Source organism: Lineus longissimus, chromosome 12, assembly GCF_910592395.1.
Source record: "Lineus longissimus chromosome 12, tnLinLong1.2, whole genome shotgun sequence".
Lineage (NCBI taxonomy): Eukaryota > Metazoa > Nemertea > Pilidiophora > Heteronemertea > Lineidae > Lineus > Lineus longissimus.
Genome location: NC_088319.1, coordinates 11,240,529 through 11,257,360, shown reverse-complemented (window position 1 = coordinate 11,257,360; position 16,832 = coordinate 11,240,529). Strand labels below are relative to the sequence as shown.

Genomic DNA, 16,832 nt, shown 5'->3' with positions numbered 1-16,832 from the left:
TCTGGTTCTGTAATTATGCTCTGAATTTTTATCTTTATTGTATCGGCGGCGGTCAAACATACAGACGCGATACGAAGCTTGTACTAGCATCTTTGACGTCTTGCTTACGAATGAAATTTCAAGTTCAGTGAAACAGTAACTTCTACGAGGGCCGCCAAATGTCGGATTCCTTTTTTTACGCTGATGCTACTTCCAGCAATGTATTCCTGGAGGTCACGTACCTGTAATAAAGTTTTAAGCCGTTTTCCCTTAAGAATGGTACATTTAAATGCGCATAACTTTTTCCGAAACATGATCAGAGAGGAACGCTTTCAGAGCCAAATAGACCTATCCTAGCCTGTCTTTCGTTGTACGTTATGCATGATAATTTCACGGTTTGGGGGGTCTGAAGTTAAGGGGGTGATTTTTGACGGCTTTTAACAAGCGTATCAGCTTTTTCACCACGACGGGTTTAATGGAGCCTCAAAACCACATAAGTAAGCCTATTGGACTGAAACTTCATCATTTTCGTCATTTTAAACACACCTTATTCACAATTCAAGAACAACTATATTTTAAATTGAAATTACTATTCCACTGGAATGGTGAGACCACGCATTCATATCAAACTGATCTATTTTCGTGTACATCCGCGAGCTGATTGGTTTAATACAGGTGCGTGACATGGACCTTGGACTGTTGAGCCAGGCTCGTCCCAAGAAAGAGTACGCCTCCGTTTATTCGCGAGACAAATTTGGATTGTAGCTACGTTGACCGGGGCGATCGACCACCCAAATATTACGAGACCTCACAGGGAGGCGCGTGGTTTTAATTACCAGACTGGACACGAGCCTGAGGAACAAACAACTACGAGGAGTTTGTCTCTATTAGTAAGATCATACAAGCATTTTTAAGGGATATTTCCGCCCTGGCTCTTAAGCGATAAATATACATGTACCCTATAAAGCTTAAGCTACTACGTTCTTCCCTTGAACAACAAACCTCCTTGAGGGCTATCGTTTGTTCTTATAGCCTCTCCGAAGTTTTCCGGAGGTAAAGGTTTTCACAAATGGGGGTAGCTGATTCCAAAGATAGATGCTAACTGGTAACACACGCTTATGGATGTTTGTATGAGAAATTAGTGTAGTTGTTCTTAGTTAATAAAAGACACGTTGAGCTGTCATATTCTATGTTGTTACGCAAAATTCATACTCAATGTTGTAGACTCGACCACGGTCTGGTTGCTAACAACAAATTATGTCACTAACGCTGGCGTTAACTTTACGGGGTGTTAAGTCAATGGGCTTAACCGAAGGAGATAACGCCAAGTTAAGTTAACGCCAGCGTTAGAGACAAAAATAGTTTCAAACAACCGGGCACAGGCATTTATTCTGAATAACCCGCTATAACCATGTAACTCGGTTGATTGTAAATGATAATGCTGGTGTTGTTCAGCCAGCGTGAACCTGGTAACCAAACATCTGTACATGTAAAGGGGAATGTAAGGATGGTAATTGTTTATATTGTATTAACTTTTAAAACTCGTCACAATCCCTGTCATACCGACATTTCTTTGCATGCTTGCAAAAAATACTCTTCTTACCAAATATAAGCTAGATTTTAAGATCGACCTATATTTGGCTTGTGGTGGTGGGAAAATAAACGCAAGCACCCGTGTCCTGATGCAGAGTTAACAAGATTATGATACGACGTCCAATGACTTAATCCAATGAAGGATACCCATATGCACCATGATACTCAATATAAGTTAGTTTTGTAGTTTTTGCGTCACAACATGCAAGTGAGGCGGGTTAACTAGTTCACCCGCCTCACCGATCAAATTTAACGCTTCATCACATTTTTTTCTCATCTAGATGATAAACAGGGACAATTCTCAGTTTCAAATAACTCGAAGGTTTGAAAAAACATGGAAATTAGCTTTTTTACACTCTCGCATTTCGAAGTCATTATTGTTCCTAGACAGCAATCAAATGCATTCAGCATCTCGCCTAGGCCGGATCATATTCTGATCGTATTGTTGCATTCACGAGTGTAGAACATACCAAGTGCTTCTGAGGGTGCAATGACTACTTCGGAAATCACGGGCTACATTCTCGAAACGGCCAACGAGCGTTACCCTCTCCTCCAACTTGTCTACTATATTGTGTCGAAGTATGGTTGATGGTTTCAGGGATATTTGGGGTGCCAGGAAACTTCATTGCCATGTTGGTAATTACTCTGGAACATAACAGGAACCTGTCGCCTTGTGTTTATATCACTGCAATGGTTGCATTCACGAGTGTAGAACATACCAAGTGCTTCTGAGGGTGCAATGACTACTTTGGAAATCACGGGCTACATTCTCGAAACGGCCAACGAGCGTTACCCTCTCCTCCAACTTGTCTACTATATTGTGTCGAAGTATGGTTGGATGGTTTCAGGCATATTTGGAGTGCCAGGAAACTTCATTGCCATGTTGGTTATTACTCTGGAACATAACAGGAACCTGTCGCCTTGTGTTTATATCACTGCAATGGCGGTTGCTGATAACTTGGTCCTGTTGACCAACTTTTGGTATTTCCCACTCGTGATGCTTGATCTTGGTGATGGGATTGCTAACAACAGGGAATTGATGTTTAAGTAAGTACTACACACACTGTGAGTTCACAGGAAACATGTCTTTGAGATTCTGAAGACGAAAATAGTAACACGAGTGAAGTATTGTGATCGGGAGAGGGGCATTGGGCATTGGGATCATCTCAAACGTACCCCACCCCATCCAACATAATCATGTAAGACGAATTTAAAATGCTTATTATGGGAAGGTGACTGGGTGTCGTCAGTAACTAAGTGATGCTGTCAAAATAGTTCTTCAAACTGAAAATAATCGTACATTTCGATATTTGTGTAATGTTTTCTCTGTATATCGTATATTCATAGGTCAGTAAGTTGACAAAGAATGTTTGTAGCTGATTTTAACGTTCGAATAAGTCTTGCACTTGAAAATGTTTTTCGAATCGACCTCCAAAGAAATTTTCTAGCGCCAATGACTTCAACAGTGGTGGATTTGCACTGAAATTCGAGTCGATTCTCTTCAAGCAACGGTTCGATGTTACGAGTTTTATTTCGCTTTCAGATTTTCCTGGTATTGTTCTTACACGGGCGGGATCACATCTGGGCTTTTTCTAACGGAGATGTCGGTTGATCGTCTGCTTGCAGTAGCCTTCCCAATGAGAGCAAGGACCATGTGCACTACATCAAGAGCCATCAAAACAGTTACAGTTACCAGTGTTGCGATTGTCATCATCAACCTCAACTTATTCTTCACGCAGAAATTAATTACAGACGAAACAACAGGTAGTGGCACCCTTACCGGGAGTCTGCCAAATAAAACCTTTCTGATTTGCTCATTTCTGACGTCTGAACCGGAGATGCAGAAGTTAGCACTTCTGATTGGACAAATGTGACCGGAAGTAATCAAATTCCCTGTTTTTCGGAAAGCCCTGAATATGTTTTCCGTCCAGGTCAGGTGGTATAATGAAGTTCATTAGTCGAAAGCAATACACCAATAGCAGCAAGAGTTTGACTTTGATTGGAAGGATGGAAGTGGTCACGAGCCTCGAACTGACCAATAATTAGCATGAGTTACTATTTTTATCATTACAGGGAGCGAAGTATTGGTCGTGATGTTCCCAGAAGCACCAATCGTCGAGAGTCTCGTTTCCGGTTTTCAGTTGATATTCGGCACTCTGATTCCCTTCGTCATCATTCTTTGCTGCAACATCGCCATCATTGTCCTTCTGCGCCGAGCTCAAAAGTCGCGAGCAAAATTGGGAATCGAAAACAGCGAAACCAAAACAGAAGCGAAAAGCGACAAGAAATTTCTAACGCGCATGCTCATTCTGGTCAGCGTTGCCTACGTGATAACGTCAATTCCGTACCGTCTGTTCACATTCGTCCTTGACCTCCCAGGTGTTGGCAACCATTACAAGCTGGATGAACCGTACTGGAGCCTGCGTTACAGTACCGAGCATTACATTTTGGTGAATCTCTGGTTCTGTAATTATGCTCTGAATTTTTATCTTTATTGTATCGGCGGTGGTCAAAAATACCGACGCGATACGAAGCTTGTACTAGCATCTTTGGCGTCTTGCTTACGAATGAAATCCCAAGTTCAGTGAAACAGTAACTTCTACGAGGGCCGCCAAATGTCGGAGTCCTCCTTTTACGCTGATGATACTTCCAGCAATGTATTCCTGGAGGTTACGTACCTATAATAAAGTTTTAAGCCGTTTTCCCTTTAAAATGGTATATTTAAATGCTCATAACTTTTTCCGAAACATGATCAGAGAGGAACGCTTTCAGAGCCAAATAGACCTATCCTAGCCTGTCAAACCATGAAATTGTTGTTGTACGTTATGCATGATAATTTCACGGTTTGGGGGGTCTGAAGTTAAGGCGGTGATTTTTGACGACTTTTAACAAGCGTATCAGCTTTTTCACCACGACGGGTTTAATGGAGCCTCAAAACCACATAAGTAAGCCTATTGGACTGAAACTTCATCATTTTCGTCATTTTAAACACACCTTATTCACAATTCAAGAACAACTATATTTTAAATTGAAATTACTATTCCACTGGAATGGTGAGACCACGCATTCATATCAAACTGATCGATTTTCGTGTACATCCGCGAGCTGATTGGTTTAATACAGGTGCGTGACATGGACCTTAGACTGTTGAGCCAGCCTCGTCCCAAGAAAGAGTACGCCTCCGTTTATTCGCGACACAAGGTTGGATTGTAGCTATGTTGACCGGGGCGATCGACCACCCAAATATTACGAGACCTCACAGGGAGGCGCGTGGTTTTAATTACCAGACTGGACACGAGCCTGAGGAACAAACAACTAAGAGGAGTTTGTCTCTATTAGTATGATCATACAAGCATTTTTTAAGGGATATTTCGGCCCTGGCTCTCAGGCGATAAATATACATGTACCCTATAAAGCTTAAGCTATTACGTTCTTCCCGTGAACAACAAACCTCCTTGAGGGCTATCGTTTGTTCTTATAGCCTCTCGGAAGTTTTCCGGAGGTAAAGGTTTTCACAAATGGGCGTAGCTGATTCCAAAGATAGATGCTAACTGGTAACACACGCGTAGTATGGATGTTTGTATGAGAAATTAGTGTAGTTGTTCTTAGTTAATAAAAGACACGTTGAGCTGTCATATTCTATGTTGTTAAGCAAAATTCATACTCAATGTTGTAGACTCGACCACGGCCTGGTTGTTAACAACAAATTATGTCACTAACGCTGGCGTTAACTTTACGGGGTGTTAAGTCAATGGGCTTAACCGAAGGAGATAACGCCAAGTTAAGTAAACGCTAGCGTTAGAGACAAAAATAGTTTCAAACAACCGGGCACAGGCATTTATTCTGAATAACCCGCTATAACCATGTAACTCTGTTGATTGTAAATGATAATGCTGGTGTTGTTTAGCCAGCGTGAACCTGGTAACCAAACATCTGTACATGTAAAGGGGAATGTAAGGATGGTAATTGTTAATATTGTATTAACTTTTAAAACTCGTCACAATTCCTGTCATACCGACCTTCCTTTGCATGCTTGCAAACATACTCTTCTTACCAAACATAAGCTAGATTTTAAGATCGACCTATATTTGGCTTGTGGTGGTGGAAAAATAAACGCAAGCACCCGTGTCCTGATGCAGAGTTAACAAGATTATAATAACGACGGCCAATGACTTAATCCAATGAAGGATACCCATACGCACCATGATACTCAAAATAACTTAGTTTTGTAGTTTTTGCGTCACAACATGCTAGTGGGGCGGGTTGACTCGTTCACCTGCCTCACTGATTAAATTTAACGCTTCATCACATTTTTTTCTCATCTAGATGATAAACAGCGACAATTCTCAGTTTCAAATTACTCGAAGGTTTGAAAAAGCATGGAAAATAGCTTTTTTGCACTCTCGCATTTCGAAGTCATTATTGTTCCTAGACAGCAATCAAATGCATTCAGCATCTCGCCCAAGCCGGATCATATTCAGACCGTATTGTTGCATTCACGAGTGTAGAACATATCAAGTGCTTCTGAGGGTGCAATGACTACTTCGGAAATCACGGGCTACATTCTCGAAACGGCCAACGAGCGTTACCCTCTCCTCGAACTTGTCTACAATATTGTGTCGAAGTATGGTTGGATGTTTTCAGGCATATTTGGGGTGCCAGGAAACTTCATTGCCATGTTGGTTATTACTCTGAAACATAACAGGAACCTGTCGCCGTGTGTTTATATCACTGCAATGGCGGCCGCTGATAATTTGGTCCTGTTGAACAACTTTTGGTATTTCCCACTCGTGATGCTTGATCTTGGTGACGGAATTGTTAACAACAGGGAATTAATATTAAAGTTAGTATATTCATACATTGTGAGTTCACAGGAAATACGTCTTAGAGATTCTGAAGTCGTACCCCCATCCAACCCCCACATCTGAAAGATGTATTTGGCATGATTTGCTTAATATGTGAACGTGACTGGGTGTCGTCAGTAACTAAATGATGCTGACAGAATAGTTCTTCAAATTGAAGATAATCGTACATATCGATATCTGTGCGGTCTCTATATCGTATATGTATACATGTACATGTAAGTCAGTAAGTTGATAAAGAATGTTTGTAGCTGATTTTGATAGTCTGGTTGAAAAATATTTCCAATCGAGCTCAAAGGAAGTTGCTTTTGGCGCCTATGACGTCAACAGTGGTCGATTTGCACGGAATTGCGAGTCAATTGTCTTCGATAATCAATTCGAAGTAGCTAGTGTGAATTCGCTTTCAGATTTTGCTGGTATTTTGCCTACACGGGCGGGATAACTTCCGGGCTCTTTTTAACGGAGATGTCGGCTGACCGTCTGCTTGCAGTTGCCTTCCCAATGAGAGCAAGAACCATGTGCACCACGTCCAGGGCCATGAAAATAGTCACTCTTACCGCTATCGTGATTGCCCTCTTAAACCTCAGCCTATTTTTCACGCAGAGATTAATTACAGACAAAACAACAGGTAGTGACACCCTTTCCAAAACATATATACCGTGAGTCTGCCAAATAAGACCTTTCTGATTTGCTCATTTCTGACGTCTGAAACGGAGATGCCGAAGTTAACACTTCTGATTGAACAAATTTAACTGGAAGTAAACAAATTCCCTGTTTTTCAGAAAGCCCTGAATATTTTTTCCGTCCAGGTCAGGTGGTATAATGAAGTTCATTGGTGGAAAGCATTACGCCAGTAGTAGCAAGATTGTGATTGGAAAGTTAGAATACGATGGTAATCACGGGCCTCGAACTGATCCATTAATTACATGTAGCATAAGGTATTATTTTCATCATTGCAGGGAGCGAAGTATTGGTCGTGATGTTCCCAGAAGCACCAATCGTCGAGAGTCTCGTTTCCGGTTTTCAGTTGATATTCGGCACTCTGATTCCCTTCGTCATCATTCTTTGCTGCAACATCGCCATCATTGTCCTTCTGCGCCGAGCTCAAAAGTCGCGAGCAAAATTGGGAATCGAAAACAACGAAACCAAAACGGGAGCTAAAAGCGACAAGAAATTCCTAACACGCATGCTCATTCTGGTCAGCGTTGTATACGTGATGACGTCAATTCCGTATCGTCTGTTCACATTCGTCCTTGACCTCCCAGGTGTTGGCAGCCATTACAAGCTGGATGAACCGTACTGGAGCCTGCGCTACAGTACTGAGAATTACGTTTTGGGGAATCTCTGGTTCTGTAATTATGCTCTGAATTTTTATCTTTATTGTATCGGCGGTGGTCAAAGATACAGACGCGATACGAAGCTTGTACTAGCATCTTTGACGTCTTGCTTACGAATGAAATCCCAAGTTCAGTGAAACAGTAACTTCTACGAGGGCCGCCAAATGTCGGAGTCCTCCTTTTACTCTGATGCTACTTCCAGCAATGTATTCCTGGAGGTCACGTACCTGTAATAAAGTTTTAAGCCGTTTTCCCTTTAGAATGGTACATTTAAATGCTCATAACTTTTTCCGAGACGTGATCAAAGAGGTACGCTTTCACAGCCAAATAAACCTATCCTAGCCTGTCAAACCATGAAATTTTCGTTGTACGTTATGCATGATAATTTCACGGTTTGGGGGGTCTGAAGTTAAGGGGGTGATTTTTAACGGCTTTTAACAGGCGTATCAGCTTTTTCACCTCGACGGGTTTAAGGGAGCCTCAAAACCACATAAGTAAGCCTATTGGACTGAAATTTCATCATTTTCGTCATTTTAAACACACCTCATTCACAATTCAAGAAGAACTATATTTTAAATGGAAATTACCATTTCACTGGAATGGTGAGACCACGTATTCATATCAAACTGATCTATTTTCGTCTACATCCGCGAGCTGATTGGTTTAATACAGGTGCGTGACATGGACCTTAGACTGTTGAGCCAGCCTCGTCCCAAGAAAGAGTACGCCTCCGTTTATTCGTGACACAAGGTTGGATTGCAGCTATGTTGACCGGGGCGATCGACCACCCAAATATTACGAGACCTCACAGGGAGGCGCGTGGTTTTAATTACCAGACTGGACACTGTTACAAACCGGAAAAGTAGGATTTCGTGTATGACCATGTTTATTAGCCCAAAACGATGACGTATTACACACATCATGCAAACAGCGATTATGTCACTAGAAAGCTATACAAGGCGGCTAACTTGAATTACCCAATATCATAACACCTCCCCTTTAAGTCTGAAACATCAGCTATTATCAGGAGTCTGAATAGTCTATGCATAAGAGTCCAGAAACTTAATTCAAAATTAATAATATTTCACAAAGCCGGCTGGGTACACTAATGCTGAAGCTCACTTAATATAGTATCTCAAAATGTAAACACAGAACTTGCAAGAGCCCAAATTCGCAAATGGTCAAAACTTACAAATGGCAATTAGTGGCATAAATATTAAATGACACTTGGCAAAATTACAATATGCCAAAGGGCAAAAACACAAAAACTTGAAATCACAACTGGAGTAACATATAGAGAATCAGGGTAGACTGCCCAGTTCTCTGGAATGAAACTTGGCATTATTCTGGCCAAACACTGTCTCATCCCGTTTCCAAAGTAAAAGAAACAGACAAAAAAACGTTGTGTGGAGTTTTTACACACACAAAACGCACGCACACTATCTAGAATCCTTGTGTCAGAAATACTGATTTTGAGAACACACCTTGAATCACATGTTCTATACTGATATTTGTAGTGATTGTACTAGAGGTTGAGTTTTTGAACGGGTTTGACTACACGACCCGCGCGAGTTGAAATCACTCTTCCTGCGGGTGGAACAGGGGCACTAGGGTTATTTTCAGCAACGGGAGTCATTGTCAACGAATTTCGACACGGAGAAGATGGCGGCACTTCTGACCAATTTCGACAAGGCGACGACGGTACACCCGGATTGGGTACCGATACAGATTGCAGATGTCGTCGATTTCTCCTGAGAGTTGATCCTGAATCGGTCTGAACGATAAAGGAACGAGGGGTAGACGGATGTTTGTCGATAACAGTAGCAGACGTTTTCCACGATTTTTCCTGATCAGTTTTGACTCGGACAACATTACCAGGGGCAATGTTCGGAAGAGGACGTACTCCATGCTTGCGATTGTAGTACATTTCCTGATGAGTTTTTGCACTTTCGTCGTTTTCTCGAGCTTGACCGTAAAAACTGAATTCTGGATCGGTATTCCTAGGGAGAACAGGAAGGGTTGTTTTGAGTTGGCGTCCCATTAACATTTCGGCTGGGCTAAACCCGGTCGCAGCGATGGGTGTAGCCCGATAGGCTAGTAGAGCTTTGTACGGATCGGGTTGTTTTAGAATTCTCTTTGCGATTTTTACCGCGGCCTCAGCCTCACCATTGGATTGAGCATAGGTGGGGCTGGATGTGATGTGTTCAAAACCATAGTCATTAGCAAAAGCAGCAAAATCGACGGATGAAAACTGAGGACCATTGTCCGTAACCACAGTTCTTGGTATACCCCGGCGGGCAAATATGGCTTTGATTTTGCCGATGACGACTTTGCTAGTGGTGGTTTTCCCAAGGTGGGCAATTTCGATGTATCTCGAAAAATAGTCCATCATGACAAGATAGGAGTCATGGTTGAATAATACCATTGTGAACAAATCTGCTCCGATCCTGTCCCATGGCTGGGATGGCATGGGGGTTGTAATCAGTGGTTCCCTATTTTGCTTAGGCCGATGTTCCTGGCAAAATGAGCACTTTTCTACAACGTTCTGAATGTCATTGATGAGACCAGGCCACCAGACACACGATTTTGCCCTTTCCCTGGACTTAGTCACACCCATGTGACCGTCATGGATTCGAGCTAGAATTTCCTGCTGTAATTCGGCGGGAATGGCGATCCTATTATCGTACAGCAAGAGATTATTGGCAACAGAGAGATGATTTCTCACACCATAGAAGTTTTTGAGATGCATAGGGACGTCGCTGGCTCTGTCTGGCCAGCCACTGAGCGTGAATTTCATGGCATCCGCGAAAGTTTGATCCCTTGCGCTAACTGACCTTATTTCCTCAAGTTTATTCAAAGACACATTCCAGCTGTTTTCGACCGATTCGACATAGGCGTCAATGGCGGCTTGGATTTCACATACAGTCTTGTCAACGGGGTCCACGGACAAAGGACTCCGAGACAACGCGTCGGCGATAACTAATGTCTTTCCTGGCACATGCTCAACTTTGGCATTGAATCTCATGAGGCGCATGAGTAATCTCTGGCAACGAATTAGAACTTTGTCCAAGTCTCTATCAATCATCAATGGTACTAAGGGTTTATGATCTGTCAATATTTTGAAAGTGTCAAGTCCATACAGATACTGTGAGAATTTTTCACAAGCCCACACAGAGGCTACGGCCTCCTTCTCGATTTGCGCGTATTTCTTTTCTGCGTCGGTAAGTGTCCTTGATGCGAAAGCTACAGGAGAGAGACGGTTGTTCTTTTCCTGGAGTAGGACTCCTCCGAGCCCATAACTAATGGCGTCTGCGCTAACGGTGGTAGGTAACGACGGATCGTAATATGAGAGTACTGGAGCGCTGGAGATCATTTCCTTGATTTTTTCAAATGCGGTTTGTTGGCGGTGTCCCCACGACCAGTGAGTGTCCTTTTTCAGGAGATCAGTCATCGGCTTTGCCACAGTGGACAAGTTGTTGACAGAGCGACCGAGGTACGTGATCATACCCAGAACTCTCTTGAGTTCAGTCACAGATTGCGGCGCAGCTAACTCCTGAATGGCCTTCACTTTCTCTTTCGAGGGGCAGACTCCCTCGGCGCTAAAACAGTGGCCAATGAAGTCAAGTTTGTCCATATCAAATTGGCACTTTGGTCGATTTAGTTTTAGACCCGATTTCTCTATAGTGTCAAGTACGCGTTGGAGACGTTTGTCATGCTCCTCCTGTGTGGCTGCATATATCAAAATATCATCCATCCAAATTATAACACCGTCGTGATCTTTCAGCAGATTGGCCATCTTGGTCTGAAAGATTTCTGGCGCACTAGAAATGACAAAACAGAGGCGGCGAAAACAGAACCTGCCGAAGGGTGTTATAAAGGTGGTCAATTTAGCACTATCTGGGTCAAGTGGTATGGCCCAGAAACCAGAAGAACAGTCAAGTTTCGAAAAATGTTTGGCGCCTGACAATTTTGAGATCACATCTTCAATAGACGGCAAGAAACTTTTCTCACGGACCACAGACCGGTTCAGGCGTTTTAGATCAACACAAATTCGAATACCACGGTTACCCTTTTTAACCACAGGGACCATGGGTGCACACCATTCCGTCGGTTCAGTGACACGCTGAATCACTCCCATGTTTTCCATTTTCTCTAATTGTTCCTTGACTTTTGGCAACAACGGAATTGGCACACGGCGCGCAACATTAACACTATAAGGATCTGCGTCATCCTTGATTTTTATTTTCACGGATCAGTTTTCATATTTCCCAGATCACCGAAGACATCTTGTTTGATGTCATGTACTTTGGCGCTATTGGTGACACGTATCAGTCCCATTGAAGCAGCAGCTGGTCGAGATAACAAGTTGCACCCTCCTGAAATAACGTACACTTTCAGCAAATGGCACTGATTGTCCAAGTATGTAGTGGCAGTGAACATGCCTTTGCATTCCAGTGAACCACCTACACTCTTTAGCTTGGAATCAGCCCTTTTCAAAGTAGGACTGGGTTTGAGCGAGTTGTACGTCTTTTCAGATATTACCGTGACATCGGCTCCGGAATCTATTTTGAACTGCACATTCTGCTTCAAAATTTTCAGTTTAACGTTCCATGCTGTTGAACCATCCTTGGACACTGCACCCAAGAATAATGAACTTTCGTCATCCTCAGATTCCTCATTGAAGTCGAATTCAACCTCCTTGACGTCTTTTGACAGGCAAAACTTAGCAAAATGTCCGCGACGACTACATTTATGACAGGTCACGCCAGTTGCTGGACAGCGTGACGTAGGGCCATGTGACCCACCACACCGCCCACACTTTTCGTTCCAAGTATGGGGGTTGGAGTTTTGCTTAGGATGGGGTTGGGCGCGATCTGCGTTGCGTGGACGGGGTTGGCGGCCTCGGCGACGAGCGTTAACAGCACTAACTGATGGTTCCTCACCTTTCCCGTGTTGTGATGTAACCTGGCTTTTCACCATTTCACGTTCCCTAGACAGCTGGACTGCCTGATCTAATGTCAGGTCAGCTTTAAGTTGCAAATCTCTAGATAGTTCTTTATCCTGAAGACCAACAACCAGCTTGTCTCGGATATGTTCATTACGATTTCCACCGAAATCACAGTGCTGCGAGAGTTCGTACAGATTTCGAACAAATTCTTCAATGTTTTCGCCCTGCTTCTGTTCCCTTTGGTAAAAGCGAGCCCTCTCATGAATAACATTGCGACGTGGAACGAAATGGTTGTTAAACTTCTCCAGGACAGTGTTAAAAACGAGTTCAGGATGTTCAACATCTCCGTCAGGGGCGAACACAAACGTACACAGTATCTGCTTGCTGGCCCATTGCGTACAGCAATGTATTGGTTTGTACAGCCTCCGTTTCCGCATCCAGTGCAGTTGCGACACGATATCTGAGGAATCTTTGTCGCCATTCTGGCCAGCCCTCTGGCCTAGAAAAGTCAAATGCCTCAGGTGGATGGAATTTCGGGGCCACCTAGTTTTCGTTTTTGGGTTGCAAGGCTTACGATTACCTTTACTTTTGTTGATTTTAAGCGATCTTTATCGCTGCCACCATGTTACAAACCGGAAAAGTAGGATTTCGTGTATGACCATGTTTATTAGCCCAAAACGATGACGTATTACACACATCATGCAAACAGCGATGATGTCACTAGAAAGCTATACAAGGCGGCTAACTTGAATTACCCAATATCATAACAGACACGAGCCTGAGGAACAAACAACTACGAGGAGTTTGTCTCTATTAGTATGATCATACAAGCATTTTTTAAGGGATATTTCCGCCCTGGCTCTCAAGCGATAAATATACATGTACCCTATAAAGCTTAAGCTACTACGTTCTTCCCGTGAACAACAAACCTCCTTGAGGGCTATCGTTTCTTCTTATAGCCTCTCCGAATTTGTCCGGAGGTAAAAGTTTTTACAAATGGGGGTAGCTGATTCCAAAGATAGATGCTAATTGGTAACACACGCGTAGTATATATTTTGTTTATTCCTCCTTAGATAAGAAGACAAAATTTACAGTGATTAGCATAAACGGTTAGAAATGAAAGTTAAATGACATTATGTACAAAGTGCTACATTTACTGGTTAGGGTCGTATACTATGTAGCTAGTTAGTATACCATCCAGCATTCTGCATCAATTTTCAGCATATGAATGTTATCGCTGTAGTCAAGATGATCAACTTGTTTCCCAAGAAGGGTTGCTGAGAGTTCAGAATCGTCCATGTTCCAGAGTGCGGCGTTGACAAAAACAGAACATTCATTTTCAAGTCGTTGCCAGAATAAATCTCGATTTTCGCTGAAATCGGGACAAACGCAGAAGAAATGTACATGTGGATCTGTATACGTTTTATGGCATCTGGGGCACTGTGTCGACTCGGACAGAATTGTAAGTGTGTTGAGTCTTGCGATGAAGGCAAAGTTTTTCTTAATCAAAGGATATTCTAAAGCGGCTAGCCAGATGAGTGAGGGAGAGTCCAATGATTTTTCGATTTCGAGAGTTCTGTTAAGACCGTTATTCGCACTACATTTTTCGGCAAATAAAAAGTTCTCGTGATTGATAATGGTTATTTTCGTGAGTGATTTGAGCGTATGCCCCTGCGGCAGTACAGGTAAAGAAAATGTTTCACTGCTCATAAAGCTTTCAAGAATATGGCGGAGACCATATTTGTCTAATGCAACGCATAGATGGGGAAAAAAACCTCATGTTCGTTGTTTCTCCTTTGACAGAATGCTTTATAGCGGAACTCGAACACTTGTAGCGGCAGTGAATGCTTTATAGCGGAACTCGAACACTTGTAGCGGCAGTGAATGCTCGGGCATTATGGAAAGTTGTTTGAAAAACAGGATGCACTTTTCATCTAATAAACCTCTCAAACTACATTGTCCTATCATCGCTTGTGAAATCACTGTTCGCGTGTTCCTGCTGAAGCCCTGCATTCGTTTTAAACAGAATCGATGGGCGCGTTCGAGAATGAGGAGGTCAGATTCAGACATTTGGGACCAGAGTTCACATCCATATAGGGCTCTGGGTAAACAAATGAGGCGATAGAGTTTTACGCTGCAGATCGGATTGAACGAATTGGGTTGGATTCCTGGTCCTAAGATTGACATTAGTGAGCTTTTCAGCTTTTGAGCAGCCGATATTGCAATGTTGGTTGATTTTGGATATTTGTTCAGTGTTATTCCGATGTGTACAGTAGATGTGGTTTCAGCAATGGGCATAGGCCCTAGCCACCATGTTCGAAGTTCCTTCAATCTTTTCCAATGTTGCGCAGATTCGCCAAATACAATTATTGCACATTTGTCGTAGTTGAAGTCATATCTCCATTTGAGCGAATATCGGAAACTGCACAGGAGCATGCGGTCCAATCCATATTTTGTTAGCGAAAGTACGGCTAGGTCATCCGCGTGGCACGGAGACCCGCAGTTGATTTCACCGAGGCGAGCACCTACACCAAGGTTGTCTAGATTGTCTAGCAGTTCGTTGATGTACAGTAGGTAAAGCCATGTTGAAAGTACGCCACCTTGTCTTACGCCCTGTCGAACGTTAAACCAATCAGATTGCACATTGTTTTCGACTACACAGCTTTGTATATCCGTGTAGCACGCTTTGATCAGGCTCCATAGAGGACCTTGTATACCGAACGTATGCAGTTTATATAGCAGGCCACCATGCCAAACAGTGTCAAATGCTTTGGCGGTATCTAAGAAACAAGCATAAACTTTCGAGTGTCTCTCTAGCATGTGGGCAACAGTCTCTTGCAAAACGAAGGATGTGGAAACGCAGCTTCTTCCTACTTGGTAGGCACTCTGCTGTTTATTTGGAAAGTTCATGTCATTTTCAGCTACCCACGCATTTATTCGCAAAAGTATCACGCGTTCGAGTAGCTTGTATACTGACGGCAGCAAGGTAATTGGGCGGTAACTTTGCGGGGCATTTTTGTCTTTTCCTTTGCCTTTATATAGGGTATGAATGACTCCTTGTTTGGCGGGTTTTGGAACATGAGACGTTTTAAGAATTGAATTAAACAAGGACGCAAGAAGTGTATGCAATGCATGGCCTCCGTATTTTATGTGTTCATTTGAGATGCCGTCAATTCCACACGCTTTATCATGTTTTAGCGTTTTTATCTCAGCCTTGATCTCATCAACCGTAAAAGGTTGGTCAAGAGCGGGGATATGCACGGCACTGTCGGCAGAGTCCTTTTCAATTGTTTCTAAAGTATGTTCGATATGTTCTTTGAATGTTTCATCGTATTTACCGGTCGTATCTGGCGTGAATACGTTTTCGAAATACTCGGCCCACTTTCCGCTGATGTCAGCAGAACTGTAGTAAGTTGTGCCACCAAAGCGCATTGGTGGAGGAGCTAATGGAGGCTGGCGTCGATGTCTTTTCAGCAATTTCCAGAATAAGCCTTGATCAATTTCCGCAGCAGAGCTTAGACTGTTGTAAAATTCATTCTCAAGATAAGCATCGAGTTGTCTAAGTTCTGCTCGAAATATACGTTTGTGGCGCTTGTACTCAAGACGTTCGGTAGAGTTCGGGTCACCCGACTTACCGGCTTTTAGCCACTCGTGCCTAGCAAGGCGCATGTTTTTGTGGAGAGATTTAAGACAGTTATCCCAATGAGGACGGCATCGCTTGCGGGATTTCCTTAGTGGAATGGTCGTTTCGGCGGCAATGCTCAGCGCGAGTTATATTGCAAAAGAGGGAGTCAACCTCCTTTGAGGTGGGATCTCCATTTACTTGGATGACTGAAAGTTCCTATCTGAGTACTTGGCGATAGCTTACTATTTTATCGAACTCGCCCTGAAGACAACGTCTCCATTGAAGAGTTTTTCGCGAATCTAGGACAGGATTCGAGCACAGTGTGTCTGACGCGTTGCTGGAGAGTTTTAAGATGATTGTAAACACGGGCAAATGATCCGACGTATTCAAAAGTTCCTCGTCAATTACTTTGCTACACTGTGCATTTTCGAGCATCACTGGCGAAACACAAATGTGGTCGATCAGGGTTTTGTTAGAACCCTCGAATG

The 16,832-nt window shown here is 43.0% G+C and overlaps 1 protein-coding gene across 1 annotated transcript; it reads right to left on the bottom strand.

Moving 5' to 3' along the window:
• Positions 1–9,296: 9,296 nt before the first annotated feature.
• Positions 9,297–11,909, bottom strand: LOC135496545 (uncharacterized protein K02A2.6-like). Its single transcript, XM_064785906.1, has one exon. It carries the CDS (start codon positions 11,907–11,909, stop codon positions 9,297–9,299), a length of 2,613 nt encoding a protein of 870 aa, XP_064641976.1.
• Between the last annotated feature and the right edge of the window lie 4,923 nt (positions 11,910–16,832).